The 18,386-nt window shown below is 46.5% G+C and overlaps 1 protein-coding gene, 1 non-coding gene and 1 pseudogene across 3 annotated transcripts in view; all 3 read right to left on the reverse strand.

Moving 5' to 3' along the window:
- Positions 1 to 11: 11 nt before the first annotated feature.
- LOC109471117 lies at positions 12 to 5,736 on the reverse strand (annotated as a pseudogene).
- On the reverse strand, positions 4,601 to 4,673 carry Trnav-uac. Its single transcript has one exon. It is a non-coding gene; the product is annotated as a tRNA-Val (tRNA).
- Positions 5,737 to 9,759: 4,023 nt separating the features above from the next.
- LOC109471173 (dihydropyrimidinase-like) overlaps positions 9,760 to 18,386 on the reverse strand; it is a 14,113-nt gene continuing 5,486 nt past the window's right edge. Inside the window, exons 3-13 of one of the 2 annotated variants that reach the window (XM_019770459.1) lie at positions 15,950 to 16,057; positions 15,571 to 15,655; positions 15,278 to 15,414; positions 14,656 to 14,845; positions 14,003 to 14,159; positions 13,393 to 13,464; positions 12,551 to 12,776; positions 12,337 to 12,447; positions 11,892 to 11,998; positions 11,457 to 11,571; positions 9,760 to 11,240 (exon numbers count right to left, since the gene is read on the reverse strand). In XM_019770459.1, the coding sequence (XP_019626018.1) occupies positions 11,061 to 11,240; positions 11,457 to 11,571; positions 11,892 to 11,998; positions 12,337 to 12,447; positions 12,551 to 12,776; positions 13,393 to 13,464; positions 14,003 to 14,159; positions 14,656 to 14,845; positions 15,278 to 15,414; positions 15,571 to 15,655; positions 15,950 to 16,057 (1,488 nt within the window). In that variant the 3' untranslated portion in view covers positions 9,760 to 11,060. The remainder of the gene's footprint in view (positions 11,241 to 11,456; positions 11,572 to 11,891; positions 11,999 to 12,336; positions 12,448 to 12,550; positions 12,777 to 13,392; positions 13,465 to 14,002; positions 14,160 to 14,655; positions 14,846 to 15,277; positions 15,415 to 15,570; positions 15,656 to 15,949; positions 16,058 to 18,386) is intronic. The other variant, XM_019770460.1, reaches the window with a different exon arrangement.

The raw sequence follows: 18,386 nt of genomic DNA on the forward strand, positions 1-18,386 counted from the left end.
AATGCCCAGTGTGTACATTTTTCAATCTGCCCAATGTTCCGTGAATAGGCGTTTCAAGGACTATTTATGGTGAACAGTCGTGGTTGCCATGGTCAGATGGCTTTACAAATACGCGTCTTGACGTTCGTCTGAGGACTTTCGTGTGGCCAAAAGTGTCCTCGTCACACACTTGAAAAGGAAACATTTCAGTATAGCGCGTGTGCTTGTGTGAAAAATCGCTGGTGTTGGGTTTCAGGAGTTTAACTTGGATACCGATTGACGAACATCACTTGGATGCCGAAAAATTGCGCTCTTTTCGTCTCCTCGTGTGCTTCGCCCCCTAGCGACTATACATTAAGTGGATGGTACGCCGGTGAGAAGCCATCGAATTTAGCGAAAATATCAATATTTGGAATCTGTTGCACCATTGATGCTAATTTTGTGTTCTATTCTTTGAAACATGGTCTCTGTTTTCTGTTTTGTGCTCGGTAATCCGCCTCTGACATCACTCGAATACGTCATGAACACGTCAGGGTAAAGTATTAAGATAAACATACTAGTACCCCACCAATGCACTTACGTCATTACAATAGTTTATCACACATCTGCTTGGAGATTACACTGAAATACGTTGTCATGTATCACGTTATAGCTAATAGAACCACGTGACCAGAGGAATCGTAACGTCATTTAGTAACGTCGTCACAAAGGCCTGACGGGAGCCTGACCCCACGGCTCCTGCATGGAGTTGGACCACATCCAGGTCTCTTGTAACGTGATAGCTGACATATTGCTACTTGTGTAATTAAGAACACGTACTAAGTTCAACCCAATGTTGCTGTCCTTTGTTGCGCTACGTCATTTGAACTTTCCTGTACTACTAATTACTCAGACCATCAGAGCTGAACGCATGGTATTCAGAACATTCAGGACATTTCTCTTCACAGATAACGCAACCTATAATTTTCATTGCCATGATTCAAGTCCACGTTTTTGCTAACAATAACATAGTAACCACCACAAAGCGAACAAAGACAACAATGGACATCGACGCGAAGCTTTATTAGGTTATTCACGGTGGCCGTTAAGCCGTCATCCTTTTCACCATTAGAGAGAAAATTACGTGCGAATCACAATACAACCTTCGTGCAACAGAGCATCACAAGTCTAGCAGGTATAACAGGTTTAAACGGTACATTATTCATACAATGCTTTAAACTGCAGTATGACACACATAAAAAAGACGAAGCTGACAGTTAGACAAACGGGACTGTCTGTGACAATCTAAGTATGAAGAAGACCACACAAAAACAATACAGTTCTGAACATCTGTGACAAGCGTTAAGTAGATAAGGCAAACAGCTGTATGTCGGAGATACTAGTAGTCTAAACGTCCACAGACGCCGTTAAGGAGGTGGACTTGGTGCGGAAGTATCTAAGAAAGCCGGGATTGGGTAGAGCAGGTTTGAGCCTTGGTTCGAACTCGTACTGCTTGAACCTCTCTTCGAAGTCCTCCAGGTCGTTCCAGTCATCCTCGTCGCTGCTCTGGTCGTACCCAAGCCCGATGCCCTCGTCGCTCGGCACCGACGCGGTGCGCCCGTGTCTTCGGCAGAACTCTGGGGAAGCGCCGAGGGTGGAGTCTGACGGCTCCGACGGCGGGTACCGACTGTGTACTTCCTCCTCCACCGACCTGTCTCTCACCTGGTGAGACTGGTGTGACGTAGACGGCCATTGTCTGTCCACCGGAAGTTCTTCAGGGTTGTCGAAAAACTCACTGTTGTACGGAATGTCTCCCTCATCATCGGAGCTCGGCACTGGTGTGCCTGTGTCGTCCTCCGTCTCGACCAGCTGAAGCAGACCCAAACCGACACTGCTGCTGGCGCTCTGGCTGTGGTTCCGCTTCCCAAGCCTGTCAATCAGAGATCGGATCGAAGCCAGAGACCCGGACTTACGCAGGGGGTACTTAGGAGGGGGTGGGAGCAGGACCTCATCAAACCCTGAAGAAAGTCGTTTTCTCATGGGCCCATCGGTACCCAAACTAGTTGATGTCATGAAACGGGTCGACGTGACATCGCTTTCCGAATATTCCACGTTCGCCTCGTTTATGAAAACTTCAGCGGCCTCCGCTGAGACCAGTTCGTCCGAATCGCTCCTACTCCGGGTCATGGTGCTGTACTCCGCGAAGGAGTACGAGGAGCCGAGATGGCTAACGTGTTCTATGGTGCTCTGGGGCACGTACTGTCTAGAACACTGTGTGATACCCATTGTTTTGTCCACACCGTTGTTTGTGGCTAACTCCGGTTTTCCATCCCCGCTGACATCGATGGTTTCGAGCGCGCCCGGGATCGGGTTGGCTTGAGTGAAGACACCCCTGCTGATTGCCGGCACGTACCGCCCGTTCCGCAGCTCCATGTAGTCCGGTGGCTGCCACCCGGCACCGACCTCGGTCATCTCCGTCATGCTGCCCGCCGTGTTACTCCGACCGCGCCCGCCAGACGACCCCTGGCAGCCTCGGCACCAGACCAGACACGGCAGCAGCGCTTTCACGATTCCCTTGAAGTCCTTCCTGAAGCGGTCGCTCATAAGAATGTAGATTAAAGGATTGACGAGCGAGTTGAGGTACCCCAGGAGGTACAAAATGAGGTACCCGGTGAAGAAGTTGTTACGCGCGAGGACGAAATTACTGGGCTGGGGGTAAATAGGTAGGTGATATTGACCATATGCAGGGGAGTCCAGGCCACAACAAAAGCCACCACCACGGCAATCACCATCAGCGTTACCTGGGGAACAGGGAGAACAATAGGGCGGGTTAGTCACCTGGCGGAGCTTCTTTGAAAAGGAGTCAACAACTGGCACCTTGGAGGAACGACCCAGGAGTGTAATGGATCCTTAAAGAGGGTTACTTTGGGGGCAACTAGGAGAGGATGGAATTCCTTTTACTGAACCGGTTGGAAGGGAGAAGAACGAGGAAATTATAGCCTGTCTGGTGACAAACAGTGCTGCAAACCTTCACCTTTGTTTTGGTTTGCGTAATCCTCACCTCCAACCCACCCCCTCTATTCTGTTAAAAAAAATAAATATGCGGCAAAATTCTTACCAGAGAGCAAGAAAGAAAAACATCATCTTTAAGGAATGTGTAAAAGGGATGTGATTGGGTCCACAGACCAAATGCATGATTTTTTCCTTAGCTAAGACTGGCCCAATGCTGAATGCACCAGTTGTCGCCACTAGACTAACAACGCGGGCTGATGGACAATAATTTTCTAGGGGAGTTTGGCCACGATAGAGTTCATTTGCCTGCGCCGGAAATACAATTTCCCATGGCCTATTATTGATTCGATTTTTACCGAATCTTACTATCCATAAGTACGGCCTGATGGAGGCCAGGAAAACAGGATGTGAGTACCGCACCTTCCTCCTGTTGATCTCGCTCCTGGTGACCGTTCCGCGGGGCGTGACCGGCTTCTGCAGCTTCATCAGCCGACAGAGCACCAGGCCGCACGTCACGGCGATGAACAGCATCGGGACGGTGTGCATCACCAGCAGCTACAGGGGAAGGGGATCGAGTCTCTGTGTTAATGCACTGAATAAACCACGAGAACTCTCCCAATGGCCGTAACTAGGACTGGCGCTTTGGTCACCTTTGTGCAGGTCAAGTGTACAAAGGAAATCCCTTTGTTTCTTCTTTTTCGGCAAGTACAGTAATGCAGCGTGATACAACTGTGTCATGCAACTGTGGATCATGGCTTTAAGTTATTGCCTAGGACTACTGCGTTTTCAAGTTAGAAGCAGGTTACATGTAGATGAGACAAGAACCTCAACCATGTCGGTCCATATTTGGTGGAGGGGAGGGGATAGTATATGTACTTACCTATAGCTTTAGACAACTACCCTTTATCATATAGATTCTAGTTATTTTATAACTCTGTTTCACTGTTCTCTTATGTTTGTAATTTAGCCCCCGGGCACGAATTTGCAATAAACTTCGCTATGTACTTACCGTGATGATCTGTATGGCCATGGCGAACTTCCAGGCCATGTCGGGATCGAACACCAGATAGAAACCGTCCAGACACCTAGCCCGGTGCACCTGCCCCAGGTCGCTGTAGAAACACGCTTTTCTCACCTGGTGGAGATGATGCACTGTGTCAGTGTACAGTGTAATCCCCAAGCAGATGTATAGCTTTGGCCCTTACCTCAAAGTCTGTACGTAGCTGTTTTGTTTGTTCGTCGGTGTTGTTTTTCGTCATCGTCTCAAGCGCGATCAGTGAAGACAAAGTATTACTTGAAAGACAATCAAAATGGCCGGAAAGACACACCAATGTCGAATCAGGTTATAATTATGGTTGGAGCGGCGATAGGTTATGGTTATGGTTAGCACTATTACACTGACCTCTGCCGGCACAAGCCATGGAGACAGGACCAACACAGGTACCAGCCAGACGGCGATGATGGTGTTCCGGACTCGGTTGACCGGGAAGATCCGGCTGTTGGCTAGGTTACGGATCGGTTGGACGATGGCGTAAAATCTGGCAGAGGTGACAAAATACAGGACCGTCAAAACTAGCCGTATAGGGGGATCAGGAGGACAATATCCAATTATGAAAAAAAAAATTAAAAAAGGTTCCTACGAGGCTCGAACTCGTGACCTTCTGCGTGTAAAGCAGACGTGATAACCACTACACCAAGGAACCGGACACGATTGTGCGTGTAGTGAAGCAGTGAAGTATAGATATCAACCAAACAAACAAGACAAGAAAAGAAAGATCTAGAATTAAAGGAAGCCAGACAAAGGAGTGAAGAATCAAAGGAACCGTAACAAGAAAAGGAATGCCTTAAGCGAAAGGTAATACCTATGATATCAATGAAGAAACGAAAGAATGAGAACATCAGATTTTTTTCGAAGAATTAAGGAATGAGAGATCCACATATACGTATAAACATGAGGACTCAACCTTTCTAAGGAGATGGCCACCAAGGTCAAGACGCTGGCCGAGACGCAGACGGGCTGCATGTAGTTGGCGATGGTGCAGAGGGGCTGGCTGAGCAGGGCGGGGTCGCCGACGTGCGTCACCAGGGTGAGCGGCACCACCACGGCGGACACCAGCAGGTCCGACACCGCCAGGTTCGCGATGAAGTAGTGCGCGGCGTTGTGCAGCAGGCGGTTCCGCCAGATGGTCCAGCACACGAACGCGTTCCCGCACATCCCCAGCAGCATCACCACGATGTACACGATGATGAACAGGATCCGCACGCCCTCCACCTGTGTGCGGGGTCATGTTTTCTTTGTAAGGTAGATTAGTCTCACAGTATCTTTTATATTTAGCGCAAATGAAATACGTTGTACGTTGTGCAGTTGTCATGCAATAAAGTTTGAGACTTACTTTACTTATTTATTTAGAAAGATTTATCCGATTGCTTGGTTAAATGTCATGTATCTTGTAATATTTTGGATGTCACAGTCCTTATGACCTCAATGGAAAGTGGCCAGCAGGCCGATATATTTCAAGAATAAACAATGGCTGAAACAAGCAAACAAATTAACAAACCTGCGTCCAGTCCGCGTGTTCGAATTCCTGGTCGGCCTGACCGCCGCACGGACGCGCTGGAGCCGGGCTGGCAGAACCATTGCCGCCGAGGAATGGGGATGTGTAAGCCTGGCTCACAGGCGGCAATGCGGAGGACGTCTCGTTCATGGTTTCCGTCTTGCGCGGTCGGATTAGCGTGACTGTTGGTGGCTCAGAGATCGAGAGGCCTGACTGCCTGGTATCTTCACATCTGCGCGTTCATGGTGAAATCCAACTGTCGCTCATGGTTCTCATCAACGGAACGTGTGTCTATCCGCTGGTCATGAGAGTCCTTCCGGCCAGCAGGGCCCTGGGGGAGAAATAGACGTTTCATTAGTAAAGGTCTCTTGAGGGTTGGGTACAAAGAAATGTACAAGAGATTGACCGAATGCATTAGATCATTTACGGAAGGCCTTGTCTTGCCATGCCGAGTCCTGTCCCAAAAATTCTGTTAAGTCCTTCATGCAGACTAGTGTACACATTAACGATGGTTGCATCTTTTGGCAAATTATTCACCTTCTTATTCACCTACTTATTTTTTTGTCAACCCAAGCAGCCCGGTGGAGACTGCCGTCTGATGTTGTTTGCTCTCCGCATATCCTACTCATAAACGGCTCCACATTTATAACGTAGGTCTATTGACATGTGCTTCACGCTCAGATATTGGTGTTTGCTGGTCATATATTTCATGTGAACGTGATAACAAGACTTTTGTGAATTCTGCGTTACGTGAGACACAATCCGAACACAATCATTCCTAACATATTCATAACGAACGAAAATGGAGCTTCCCTCCCAACACGGACATGTTTTATTTCCTGCTACAGGTAATTTCTGTTTAATTGTCGTAAATCCAGAACGGTTGCTGATAATAGTTCCCGGTTATTCTGAATAAATGTTCTCTAATGATATATGGATAAATACATTAATAGCGAACACTTTCAAACGAATTGCCTTAATTAATACAATGTCTGCGTCGCTCGGGAGAGATGACGTGGTTGTTAGGGCGCGGATGGGAATGTGCACACGTGCTGATGACGTCACCGGGGTAACGCCGACATGTCACCGGCTCGCGACCGGCTTATCTCCAAGCAGACGTGCCGCACCGGTTTGTTTCGCGCGTATTTCTACTTTCCTCCAGTGCGAGAGGACTAGGACCCCAGTCCCCCTAATCACAAGTGGCATAAACATACTCCACAAGCAGATGTTTAGAGGCAAAATCGTGACGTACGTTCTGCTAGCTGGCCGTTTCTGTTACCGTCTGCCTTATGAGGGACCTCTAAAAACTAGCGATTTCGCCTTCCAACGTGTGCTTAATGACGCTCAATCAAAGGTATTTGTTCCACAGAACGATGGGAACTCGTCGTTAAAACTTTGGTAATTTCCTCTTCACTACAAACTAAGGGCATAACGGCCAGGACCTATCATCTGCTTGGAGGTTACGAACGGGAGACGGACGTTGCGCATTGTAACGTTGTATCGTAAAAACGCAAATATTTGTCACCACAAGTAGAGAGTTTGATCCGAGAATCAACAAAATCCAGACAGGTGGATTTCGCGCCATAACAAACTCGGAAAAGCGCCCCGAGAGGGCAAGCCTCTGTCACGTCAGCAGTTCGGCATAGGATTAACATGTCGGGCAAAAACTAAAGCCCCTGTCACACATTCACGTCCTGCCCATGACTTTGCCCCCATCGCTGCTTGGTTGAGAGTAGCCTGGAATCAAATCTATTCTAGCTCCAGTTCGCTCCTCTGATTGCATTAATCAAAATATCAAAATACGTTTTTCCTTTCACGACATTTTGTCAAAATTCTCAAGGTCAAAACTAAAAGTAGTTTTAACCTTGAGAATTTTGAAAAATCGGGTTTGAGGATCTATCGTACTTTCCCACTGTTTTATCATGGCGACATGTCTGGCCAATGCCTGTATGTTACAACGTTATCACTCATGGGTTTGACAGTAAATCGACCAGCCTTTTTTACTCACGCCTACGGTTTACGTGTCTTCATAGTCCAGGAGTTTTGGTCGCATGTACCGTTAACCTTGAGTACACCGGAGTAGCCGTTTGGCTCCCAATTCTCTGTTCGTTATAGGGTTAGGCAGCAGGGAGAAGGTTAAACGTTGTATTGTATCTGAACAAGAAAACACTCATCCTCCGCAGTGATCTGAACAGAAATGAACAAAGCTGTTCTCTGTGCTAGTTTTCAAAGAACTCCGCTGTTTCCTTTGGGTGAATAGGACCTTAGTATGACCTAAATCCAGAGTATAGTTTACAACAACGTCGATAAAAAGGTCTAGTATTTAGCATAGACTAAACTCACCAGTACAACACAATCCCGGGTGCTTATCCTGTCGGGCACGATACAAATTAATGACGCCTAATCAAAGATATTTGTTCCGTAGTTCCACACAACGACGAGGACCCGTCGTTAAAACTGTGGTCATTTCCTCATCCGATACAAACGCGACCTGTACACATGTCCTAAACACTACAGGTGTGCTGCGTCTTTACGACGCTGTAATATAGACCTAAGACTGTCTACAAGACACTCACCTCGTTTCTTCGTTAGCAGTTTGTTCAAGTCGACGTTATGTGGAGCGTCTCCCAATGACAGTGTCGTTGGCACGGCAAAGTCAGATCCGTTCGAGGGCCACCTGTTTTACAGACGGCTATCCAAACAGCTAATGCGCTTTCCACTTGTGAGAAACCACGGGCGTCGTGCGACAGGTTTATGACTTGGTCGTGGATGCGTCGTACAAACGTCGGCTGTCCTGTGTTGGTGGAAAAGTTACTGTAGATCCTTGTCCGTTATATCAAAACCTCACTGAAAATCCTGCTACAAAAATGGTAAAAAGTGTGTGACCGCACACCTATCCTGTCCGTGCTGGCCGCGGGTGAGTGTATGAGTGGGGAGGGCCGGTTGCCTTGCCTAGAGCCGCGCGGCCTCTGAGTAGCACGGGAAGGTCCGTCCATCCATCACCATAAACCTGACAAGGCTGTTTGATCTGCCAGGTGATTTCTGAGTGGCGCGGCGATTGGTGTAAGGAGAGATAGTTTGGGGAGGTAAACATGCTTGCGTTGTGTGCTTGCGGAGTGTATGTGTAGGAATCGCGGCGTTTTCACTTATGACACACAGCGGTCAGAACGTGGGAGGAGATTCGTGACTTTGGTTAACAAGATTGGAGGTGCATTCTGTCATAGTCATCCCGAAGTCAGGAAATCAGCATTCAGCCTTCTAGATCTAATCATCCCCTTAGAAAAAAGAAACTTTCAAGAACCCACCGAACTTATGGAAAAGAGTAGGGTCCATCCCGTTGTGAGTAGATCCGGCCTTACAGCCAAATCTTACGTAGCTTGTATACTTGAACGAAACCGGTGTGTTGCGCCGTGAGGTGGTTTACTGGACATGAGAAGCAAACATGTCAACTAATCACAATAACGTAACACCCAGTGTAGATCTTTGTAGGACAGATATCAAACTAACATGCACGATCTGACTACATCTTGCACATGGATCCGGCTAAGGGACTAGGCACATTTGTCGACTTTGTTTCGGTGTTATGCCTAGATATAGATAGACGAAAGATATCAGACTACAGAGGTACGACCAAAGTGTGACCTCACACATTGAACACCCGAACCTGTCACCTCGATGGCCCTAACCTGCACCTGAACCCTGCCTTGACGGTGACGTGATCAGCTGTAGATATTTATGGCTGTGCCGCGGAGTTATCGGCCCCGCGAGGCTCGGGTAATACTTCCCATAAACAATCCGCACAAAGCGCCGTGACAAGGTTTCCGTGCGACGCCCGAATCAAAAGATACCGGAGCGTTTTTTCTCGAGTATCATCTAAAGCGCATTAACGATTATGACTTGATACATAAGAATGCTTTCAAGGTGTGTGTGTGTGTGTGTGTGTGGGGGGGGGTGCACTGCACTTCACTTTTTAGTCCCTTTTGTTAACGTGTGTAAAAGGATGTTACACCACTGTTGAGTGGTTTGTATATATTGTGTTACGTTGCCACGGTGTTCTTTGCAAATCTACAGGAAGGTTCCCTACAAAGACTACCATACAAGTACGCGAACAGGTGGTTTGGTTCGCAGTATACATTAGCCTTGGACCAAACCAGCTCAGTTTCGAACGCGGACATTTCCCCACACACACATCCACACACACGCACACACACATGGAAATGTAATGTACCTTTCCTTACACTCCCCGTGTTTATTTCCATTGCATCTCGTATATTATCATCTAACTAATATTGCTGCGTACATAACATGTATCACCGACCAGATGAGAGACTTTAAAATTCACGACTTCAACGACGAACACGTTTTAGCGTTCGATTCTAATCACAGACCAATGACTACAATAATGTATCATAATATTTTCATACATGTCATATATGTGACAACACAAACATATACAGGATATTATCGCAAAGCTACTAACACCCTTTTCCATTAGAGACTGCGACCTAAGTTTTTACTTTTTGTGTGTGTTGTCTTTTAAATTATTCATGTATTTTAACCATTTCATTATATTCCAATGATAAAAGAAAAAATCACATAAATTCAAATTTGGTCACTCAACGGTCGCCCTCTGGTGGAAAGACCTCACCCAATAGCCATTACAGTTGTGCAAAAAGGCCACCACAGCAGGAGTATTAAAACCGGCACTAAAACTGTAACTGTCTTTTCTCTCGTAAGGCGTAGAATATTTCTTGCATCCTCTGATTACAGGAAAGACCACAGATATAAGCTAATGAGCATGGGAATGTACTTTTATGTTATCTTACTGTGTTATATTGGTCCAGGATTCTCTGTTAAGCCCTGGTCACATACGACGCACGTAGAGTTGAAAAAACTTCTTCCCCAAACCTACGACGTACCGCGGTATGGTCGAGAGAAAAACATTGTACGAGCGTCGTGTGATGTATGTGACCGGGACTTCTCTTCGGAGGTAGCCAGTACGACTTTGGTAAGCTTAGCTAAGCCACACGGTTAGGCACTTTATTAAGTATACATAAAAGCTACAAAGAGCGCAGCCCGCCCCAGGACAAGAAATTTCTATCCTCTTGGAAATTTCTACCCGATGGAGACAAATACGATACACTGGGAAAACTTTTACACGAGCACGATTATGTTGATCTTAGGTATCTTCAAGAATATGTGTGACCTCGACTTGCTCCTGAACGTCATTTTGCGGCATTTTTATGTTTTGTTTGTTAGTCTTGAATGTAATTAGATTTATTTTTAACAGACATCTTGCCTTAATCATTTATTTTGTTTGTATTTCAGTTGCTATATTTTCATTGTATTATTTTGCTGAATTTCTGGGATAATAGTGGATATTGTATCACTAATGGAGATGACTAAAACCAAACCAAAACCAAACGACGTAAAGACGCACAGAAACAGGCCGGAGATGCACGTCTGCTTGCAGATGAGTTGAAATGTTGAGCTGCACGTTTGTTCCTCCAACCAAAGAGGTTATGCCTAATTACTCTACCACAGGGACGTGGACCGGCCGCCAGGGGGGTTGATGACCCGCGTGCTGGGGCGGCTGCGCGGTGATTTGACCTCCTCCACCTCCGGCAGCTCCGGTGCCATCTCTGATAGGCTGAAGCTGGACTGGTGCAGGTCACGTGACGCACGGGCTGACTCCTGCCTACCGAAACCGTCCGTCTGCAGGGAAAACGGGACAAATACGTTAGAAATAAGGTAAGAATCATGACAGGTTTGCCCGACTCCATCAACCTTCATTCAACCGGCACAGCAGGCGATATAGACGATACAGACACCTTAGACCCACCGTCTAACATCACACACACCGGAACACACAGGCGAACACAACCAAAACAATACCTCCGTTTTCACGGAGGTAACAAGAGGAAGTCCTACCATTTGTACGGGCTCCGAGACAGGCCCGGTGTACGGGTCCCGGGTCACCTTGTCGGGCTTCTGTAGCCGGTCTCTGGTGGCGATGCGGCCGTGTGTGTAGCTTCCAAACGGCTCCCTGGGAATTTTGATTTGTATTTAAATCTCATTACTTTTATTCAGATAAACAACATAAGGCAACACTTTTTTAACATGGCAAAACGCGATGTGGTGAAACCTTCTTTATAACACAAAGATGATGTTCGTGAATGAGGGAAAAGGAGTCAAAGTGGAAAAATCACATGTAACGATACTAACGTTGCTGTTTGCCCTTAGGTTTTCTTGTAGAAGATACTGAGGAAAACTAAAACCCAGACACTGGGTACAATATGAGCGAAGGAGGTAAGTATAAGAGTAACAAAGAAAGAGAGGGAAAACTTTGACAGAAGGAGTGGTTACCTGGGGACGAATTTTCCCGCCCCCGCCGCGGCCAGAAGTCGGCCCTCCTCTATGACGACTTTCCCGCCAAGTACAACCGACAGGGCGACGCCATGGCACACCATGCCCTAATAAGGGTAAGTCAGCATTTATAAAATTCAATGATTTTTCATCACAAACCACACTCAAACTGGAATATAATCCATTTACATTGAGTATGTGATCGAGTAAGAACGTAACTGACTGTGTAATGTAAGTAACATTTACTAATCATTGTGATTGTGAATGATTCCCCTTTTTTCTTCCTACCATCGTAGATAGAGTTTATCAAAGTTATCATCACATTTTTCCTTAGCTGATAGACATCACAAACAGGTAAATGTGAATAAAAATAACTTTTCTGGAACTATCTTTCGGTAAAAGGCGGTCAAATTTGCAGTGAGTAGGAAGTATAATTTCTTCTTACCTCAAATATATTGAAGTCCACAGCCTGGTGGTGTGTCTTGGCGGAAATCGTTCTCGTGGCAGCCGGATCCCACACCACGAGATCTCCGTCTGAACCGACGTCAATTCGGCCCTGGAACACACGCACCATACATCCATGTTCACACTGAAGCACACACAACGAATATCTGACTGGAAAAGGGTCAGCATCCTCGAGCTCTAAGAAGTAGCCTCACCTTCTTGGGGTACATGTTGAGCACCTTGGCGGCGTTACTGCTGGTCGCGGCCACGAACTGGTTCTCGTCCATCTTCCCAGCGTGCACCGCGGTCTCCCAGAGGACCGCCATTCTGTCCTCTACCCCGTTGACCCCGCGCGGGATTTTCCTGAAGTCGTCTTTCCCCAGCGCCTTCTGCTCGGCGTTCAGGGTCGCGTCGCTACTTCCGCACACTTGAAGATCACCGCTGCACGGAAGGAGAACACAGGAGACGTGTAAAACGTTTTAGCTCCAAGTGTGCGTTTTATCGCCGAGATGTCGTTAGACTAAATTGTGTACCCCCCCAAGCAGAGGTTGATTGGGACGATTCTGACCTTGTTCTATGTAGCATTTTCTGACAGCCGACCAAATCAATCAATATGGGCCGCCAATGGATAGTGTTTTGCCAATTGGACACTGTCTTGCCGATTGGCTACGACTTTGCCACCCAGAGATCTGCTTGGAGACTACGATGTCTAGGCTACAGATGTGATTTCCACTAAATGTTAGAGGAAGGGAGAGGGAAGCTGTGATTTGATAAGAGACAAGAGGAGCATTGTGATAAGGCCACACCAATCTAACTTGCCGGTTCAAGGATTTCAATAGAAGATGAAATATACTAGGTGATCAACATAGTTTCAGGAAGCTTCAAGTGCTAAATTTTAGTTAAAAACGTCTAAGAACCATGACATGAGTCGGTATGGCCTTTGTAGTATTTGAGAATGTACTACACCACCTCGTCTAGCGGATAATGAGAACACACCGCACAACTCTAACAAGGGATGAGCAAGCCAAGCCCCCATCATGCAGCACACACTGCTCACGTTTTACTCGCGCCCGCCTTCTGATCCGAGGTGTAGCTGCGGTCCGCGCTGGCTAAACATTGCAGGTCCCCGCTAGTGGGATAAACGGGACAACCACGGGTTATGCATGTTTTCACGTGCTTGTGGTGTACATCTACGGTAACAGGCGACGGGGACATCAACGTCTACTAGTGGGCTGCAGTGTGTGTGTGTATGGGGAATGTTAGTGGTGTTGATGAAGACTTTACCATGCTGAAAGCAGGATGCACGACTTAGTAAAGGTCCAACCACAGTCTCCGAGTCCATCTACAACTTCTGAGTTGTACGCGTGCTGCACACACACACACACACACACACACACACACACACACACACACACACACACACACACACACACACACACACTCACACATTTTCTTGGTAAAGGTATCAAAGGAGCTTTCTTGGCCGGCATATTGATGACGTTGGCCGGAGTGTTGGTCGGTGATAATCACAAAGAAACAAACCAACACACTAACAAAAAGGGTTTACTTGGCCAGCATTTCATTTGGCGAAGTGTACAGAAGTGTTGGCGTCAATACGCTCGGTCACGTAAGTACGCACGCACAAACCGACAAACAACCATGCTTACTTGGCGAGCAGGTTGGTGAGGTGTGCCGGTGTGTTGGCGTCAGCCCGCAGAGGCGGCTCTGTGACGTAGCCGGCGGCGTGTCTCCAGTCCGGGTCCCAGCAGTGCGTCCCGTCCAGGGCCACGCTAGCTGACGTCACCTCTCCGTACACAAGCTTTCCTGGAAAAGAAATGTTAATGCCTCATACTCTGATGTGGTCAAACATACATACGCTATTCCTCTTCTAGCTGAAACTGGGATGCGGCTAGCCACCCATACCCACATCTAGGTGTGCTAGGTGCTCAAGGCTCTTCTCCTGCAAAACGGGATCCCCGTCTTAACGCCTACACGCAACCCCAACCACTAAAGTTAAAATCACTTTCTTGGACGGACCAAAATATACGAGTCTCTAACGTATCTTCTGTACAGATGGATTCGAACGTGCATTTACCCATGGGCCCAAATATACAGTTCTCGCTACCCCCAATAAGCGCCTCATGGCAAAACACTATTCTGTATTTTGGTAACTGCAGGTGTGCGAATAACTGATTAAAAAATTGGGTTCTTTAACTGATTAGGTTGCTTTGAGAGTGACTATTTCCCCACACAGGACCGAACCGATGGCTTACAGTACATCCTTCAGTAGATCCGACCACCACCTACGCCAACTACTTACCGCTTTTCCTGGCCGTGGCGATGACGTCGGCAGCGGGTCGGCCTGTGATTGGCTGAATGTACAAGGGTACGTTGACGGCATGGGCAAGGCTGATGGCCCTGAACACGGCCTCGGTCTCGGCTTCCTCCGGGCGGCTGAGCACGCAGCCCTCGGGCCCGGTCACACCCTGCTCCGCCAACCTCCGCTCCATCTAACGCACACAACAACCGGGATTACAACGGTTTATACTGGCATTACCGTGCTTACAGTCACGTGTTTATAATGTAATGAGTCATTCATTTCTAGGCAGGCTGAAGGATTGGTGGAAAGTTCGATTTACTTTGATGTTTAAAAAAATCTAACTTTCGTCCGTTATGACAAACTTATCATTACTTTTCACTTCCAGACTTTAAATCCGCCGTGTAAGAAGCGCCACAATCGATCCAAGACATCTTTTTAAAAGGATACTATAACATTTCACTTGCCCACTGAATGGTAAATTCAGATGTTTGTAACGCATTATTTAGTCATGGGAATAGCTGAATTTCGTCAACTTTCAAATCTCTAATTGACTAGCACTATACGCTCGTCAGACTCTCGTGAGAACTCTGTGAGAATCTCGTGAGAACTCCGTGCTCCGTACCTCCCTGATGATGTCCCCGTTCTCTGCGTGCACCACCGGCAGAGCGCCCAGCTCCTTGCACCTGCCGAACAGCTGAAGCAGCTGCGCGTCCGTCAGCCGCGTCTCAGCCGCCATCGACGTCTTAAAGGATGTCACACCTGAAGATAAGATGATTCTCGTCAAAACTGCTATTTTCTTGGTGATAAAAATACTGGATACACCTACTGTTCCCCTTCAATCTCTTGAGTATTTAAATACATGTATATCGTTTGGTTAGTTTATCTTGAAAGTAGGTCTAGACCGGAAGTACGTACCTTTGTTGACCAGGTTCTTCAGCTCCCCGGAAGTGGTGTCATCCCATGACGTCACGCAGGCGTGTAGAGTGAACCCGCAGCAGGACTGTAAAATGAACAAAGCTGATGTCAAACACCTTTCACCTTGCTTTCACTAAGTCATGGATGTTTCAGTCTATTCTCTATTTCTGTCTCCGACACTAACGTGGGGCCTTGTCAGATGCGCAAATGCGATATGACTTTCCTAGCTGTGATACACTGATCTCCAGATTATGCAAGGGGCTTTTGATTGCGTGATTTTTCAAAGGATTCCTCGCTTTACCTCTAATTGGAGATGATAAAATTTTGCCTTGCCAGAAAATATATAATACTATGCCAATTACAGTTCTTGTCTGCTTACCTTTTCGTTCCCCTGGGCCTTCCACCGCTCAAAGGCGTCCTCTAGCGACTCGTCTTTGTCCTGCATCACGAACCCCGCCACGAGCGTGGTGCCTCCGGCCAGGGCCGACTGCGCACGGATGGAAAAACAAAGCATGAAGGATGCTCCAACAAGTGACAATAGATGGAAGATAAATGTTAACGCAATGATTATGATTTCTCGCTGCAACTCTTGGCCTGGCCAAATCGAAATGTACGACGACCAAGGATGTCTGTCTGGTCGTTGTAAAGTTATTCATTTGTCCACCTTGCAATTGGTTTCATTTTACCATTTATTCATTTGTCCACATCGGTTTCTGTTTAACAGACGTTCCCGTTTCTGTTACATGTCTTGTATAATTTTTGTTTAATTTTGTTCAGTGTTGCCGATGATAACCACTGTGTACTGTATTTGCTTTGACTGCCGAAGTCATACAACCGAAGCCATACATTAGAGACAACACAACACACACAAAAGGTGACAGACGTCTGAATAGATCGTGTCACAGATGAGCGGGCAGACAGTTGATAAACCGGACCTTTCATCCCTTCATTTGCATAAGCAGGTGTTCTCTTCCGTCTCGCCCACAGGATTAATCACTAATGCTTCCGTTGCAGCCACAAAAGCCAGATCTTTGTCTCACAAGTCGCCTCTGAACTACTAGTATTCAGATTTCACAACAAACGTTTGGGCGACATTTTCAAAAGCAGTACACATGTGGCCTATTGAGGCATATACGCTTCCATCATTTAAGGCCCATAAATAAAAATTTTAAAAATCAACAAAATAAAAGGTAATAAAAATATAGATGGCATTGAAGAGAGGGGGTGTCTAACCACTTAAAGCAACAAAGACATATGAAATAGTCGATTCAGCCAGCATGCTGTTACCAGGATGAATGGGCGTTAAAAATAGATCTGAGTCATCAGACTACTTATATAGCTGAACTAATTTTGATCCAAAATAACCCGTAAAGGCGTTTGTCCTTGCGAATGATGTCGGTTCCTCCGAACTCTCCATTCCGCCTTTTATTCCTAATGATTCATTTGTTCAACAGGAAATGAAAGGAAAGAGAACAAAACCTGACCATTATGCGCAGCTGCGGAAGGAGAAAGCTCCTCTTTCAGCCAAATGCATCTTAGAGTCAGACGATCAAAAAGCATTTGCGGAAACCGCGATAATAATACACCATAGCCGTATGCCATCGGGCCTAGCCAAAAGTATCACGTATCTTGCATGGAAGGCAGTCCAGTCCAGGGAGGCACGAAGAAAGAAGTGCAACTAGAAAGGCCAATATTTGCTTTGGAGCAAATACAGCGATGGGTTCACCACATTTTACGACATGGCAGGGAAAGAATGAGAAACACAAGGGAAAACAATGATTTACATTGATATAACTATAATATGAAGTAAAATACAACTAAAACAACAGTTGGATAGCTATTCCCTACTTTATTGGTTAGGATTTTTAATTGCATAATGCAAACTGTTGATTTTCAAAATAAAAAAAAACGTCCATGCCCCGCATTCCAATGCTGGAGCAGGAAAGCTTGAAAAAAACACTTGAATACAGACATACTGTGAGTATGGAAATGCTCTGTGCAGGTGTTAATCAAGTTAAATCCCAACAGCCAATCAGCAAGAAATGCTCTGTGCAGGTGGAAATGCTCTGTGCAGGTGTTAATCAAGTTAAATCCCAACAGCCAATCAGCAAGAAGAATAGAGGAAAGCTGCATGCCTATTGGTTGATGCCCTGCATTCCATTGTGATGACTCATGCCCAAACGTGGTAAACAAGGCACACTAACGGACAGGTAATACATTTGCTATAACACAGCCAAAAAACTCAAATAAAACCATTCTAAAAGCCTGTATCACAATAATTTAAAAAACGCCTAGGGGTATTTGCCCACTGTACCTCCATACCAAATTTCAGGACCTTGGGCCCTAAAATGAAGAAGCTGAATCCATTTAAAAAATGGCAGGAGAAGAAGAAGAAGAAGAAGAAACATCAGAAAAAGCAATGAGGCTGGGGAAAAGTGGTTGTCAAATCTTCTGTGATGTCCAACGGTCAAAAGTAGACTAAGGGGTAGACAAGATGAGAGATGAGATGAGGTAGATTCTAATTTTAGAGAAGTTAACCATACGAGTGACCATTGCCTTTTGATATCGTATTACTGAAAGGCCTGTAAATTTCCTGGCAGCCTGTCTTGTTCTGTCTTTCTCCAGGCGGGATACATTCAGCCGCACCGATCAGCCAGCCAGGCAGCCAAGTGAGAATAAAGGCTGCGCCCAGGGAAGTCTGCCATGGGCTGGTCGCGTTTGTTCCGTCCCATTCCTACCGAAGCACGGGTCACAGACTCCGTAAAAGGGCCACAAAAAGGCTGAGAACTCGTCATTAAGCTTAACAAATACAACTG

The sequence above is a fragment of the Branchiostoma belcheri genome, unplaced genomic scaffold (genome assembly GCF_001625305.1).
Source record: "Branchiostoma belcheri isolate BF01 breed outbred unplaced genomic scaffold, Haploidv18h27 scaffold24, whole genome shotgun sequence".
In the NCBI taxonomy this organism is placed as follows: Eukaryota; Metazoa; Chordata; class Leptocardii; order Amphioxiformes; family Branchiostomatidae; genus Branchiostoma; species Branchiostoma belcheri.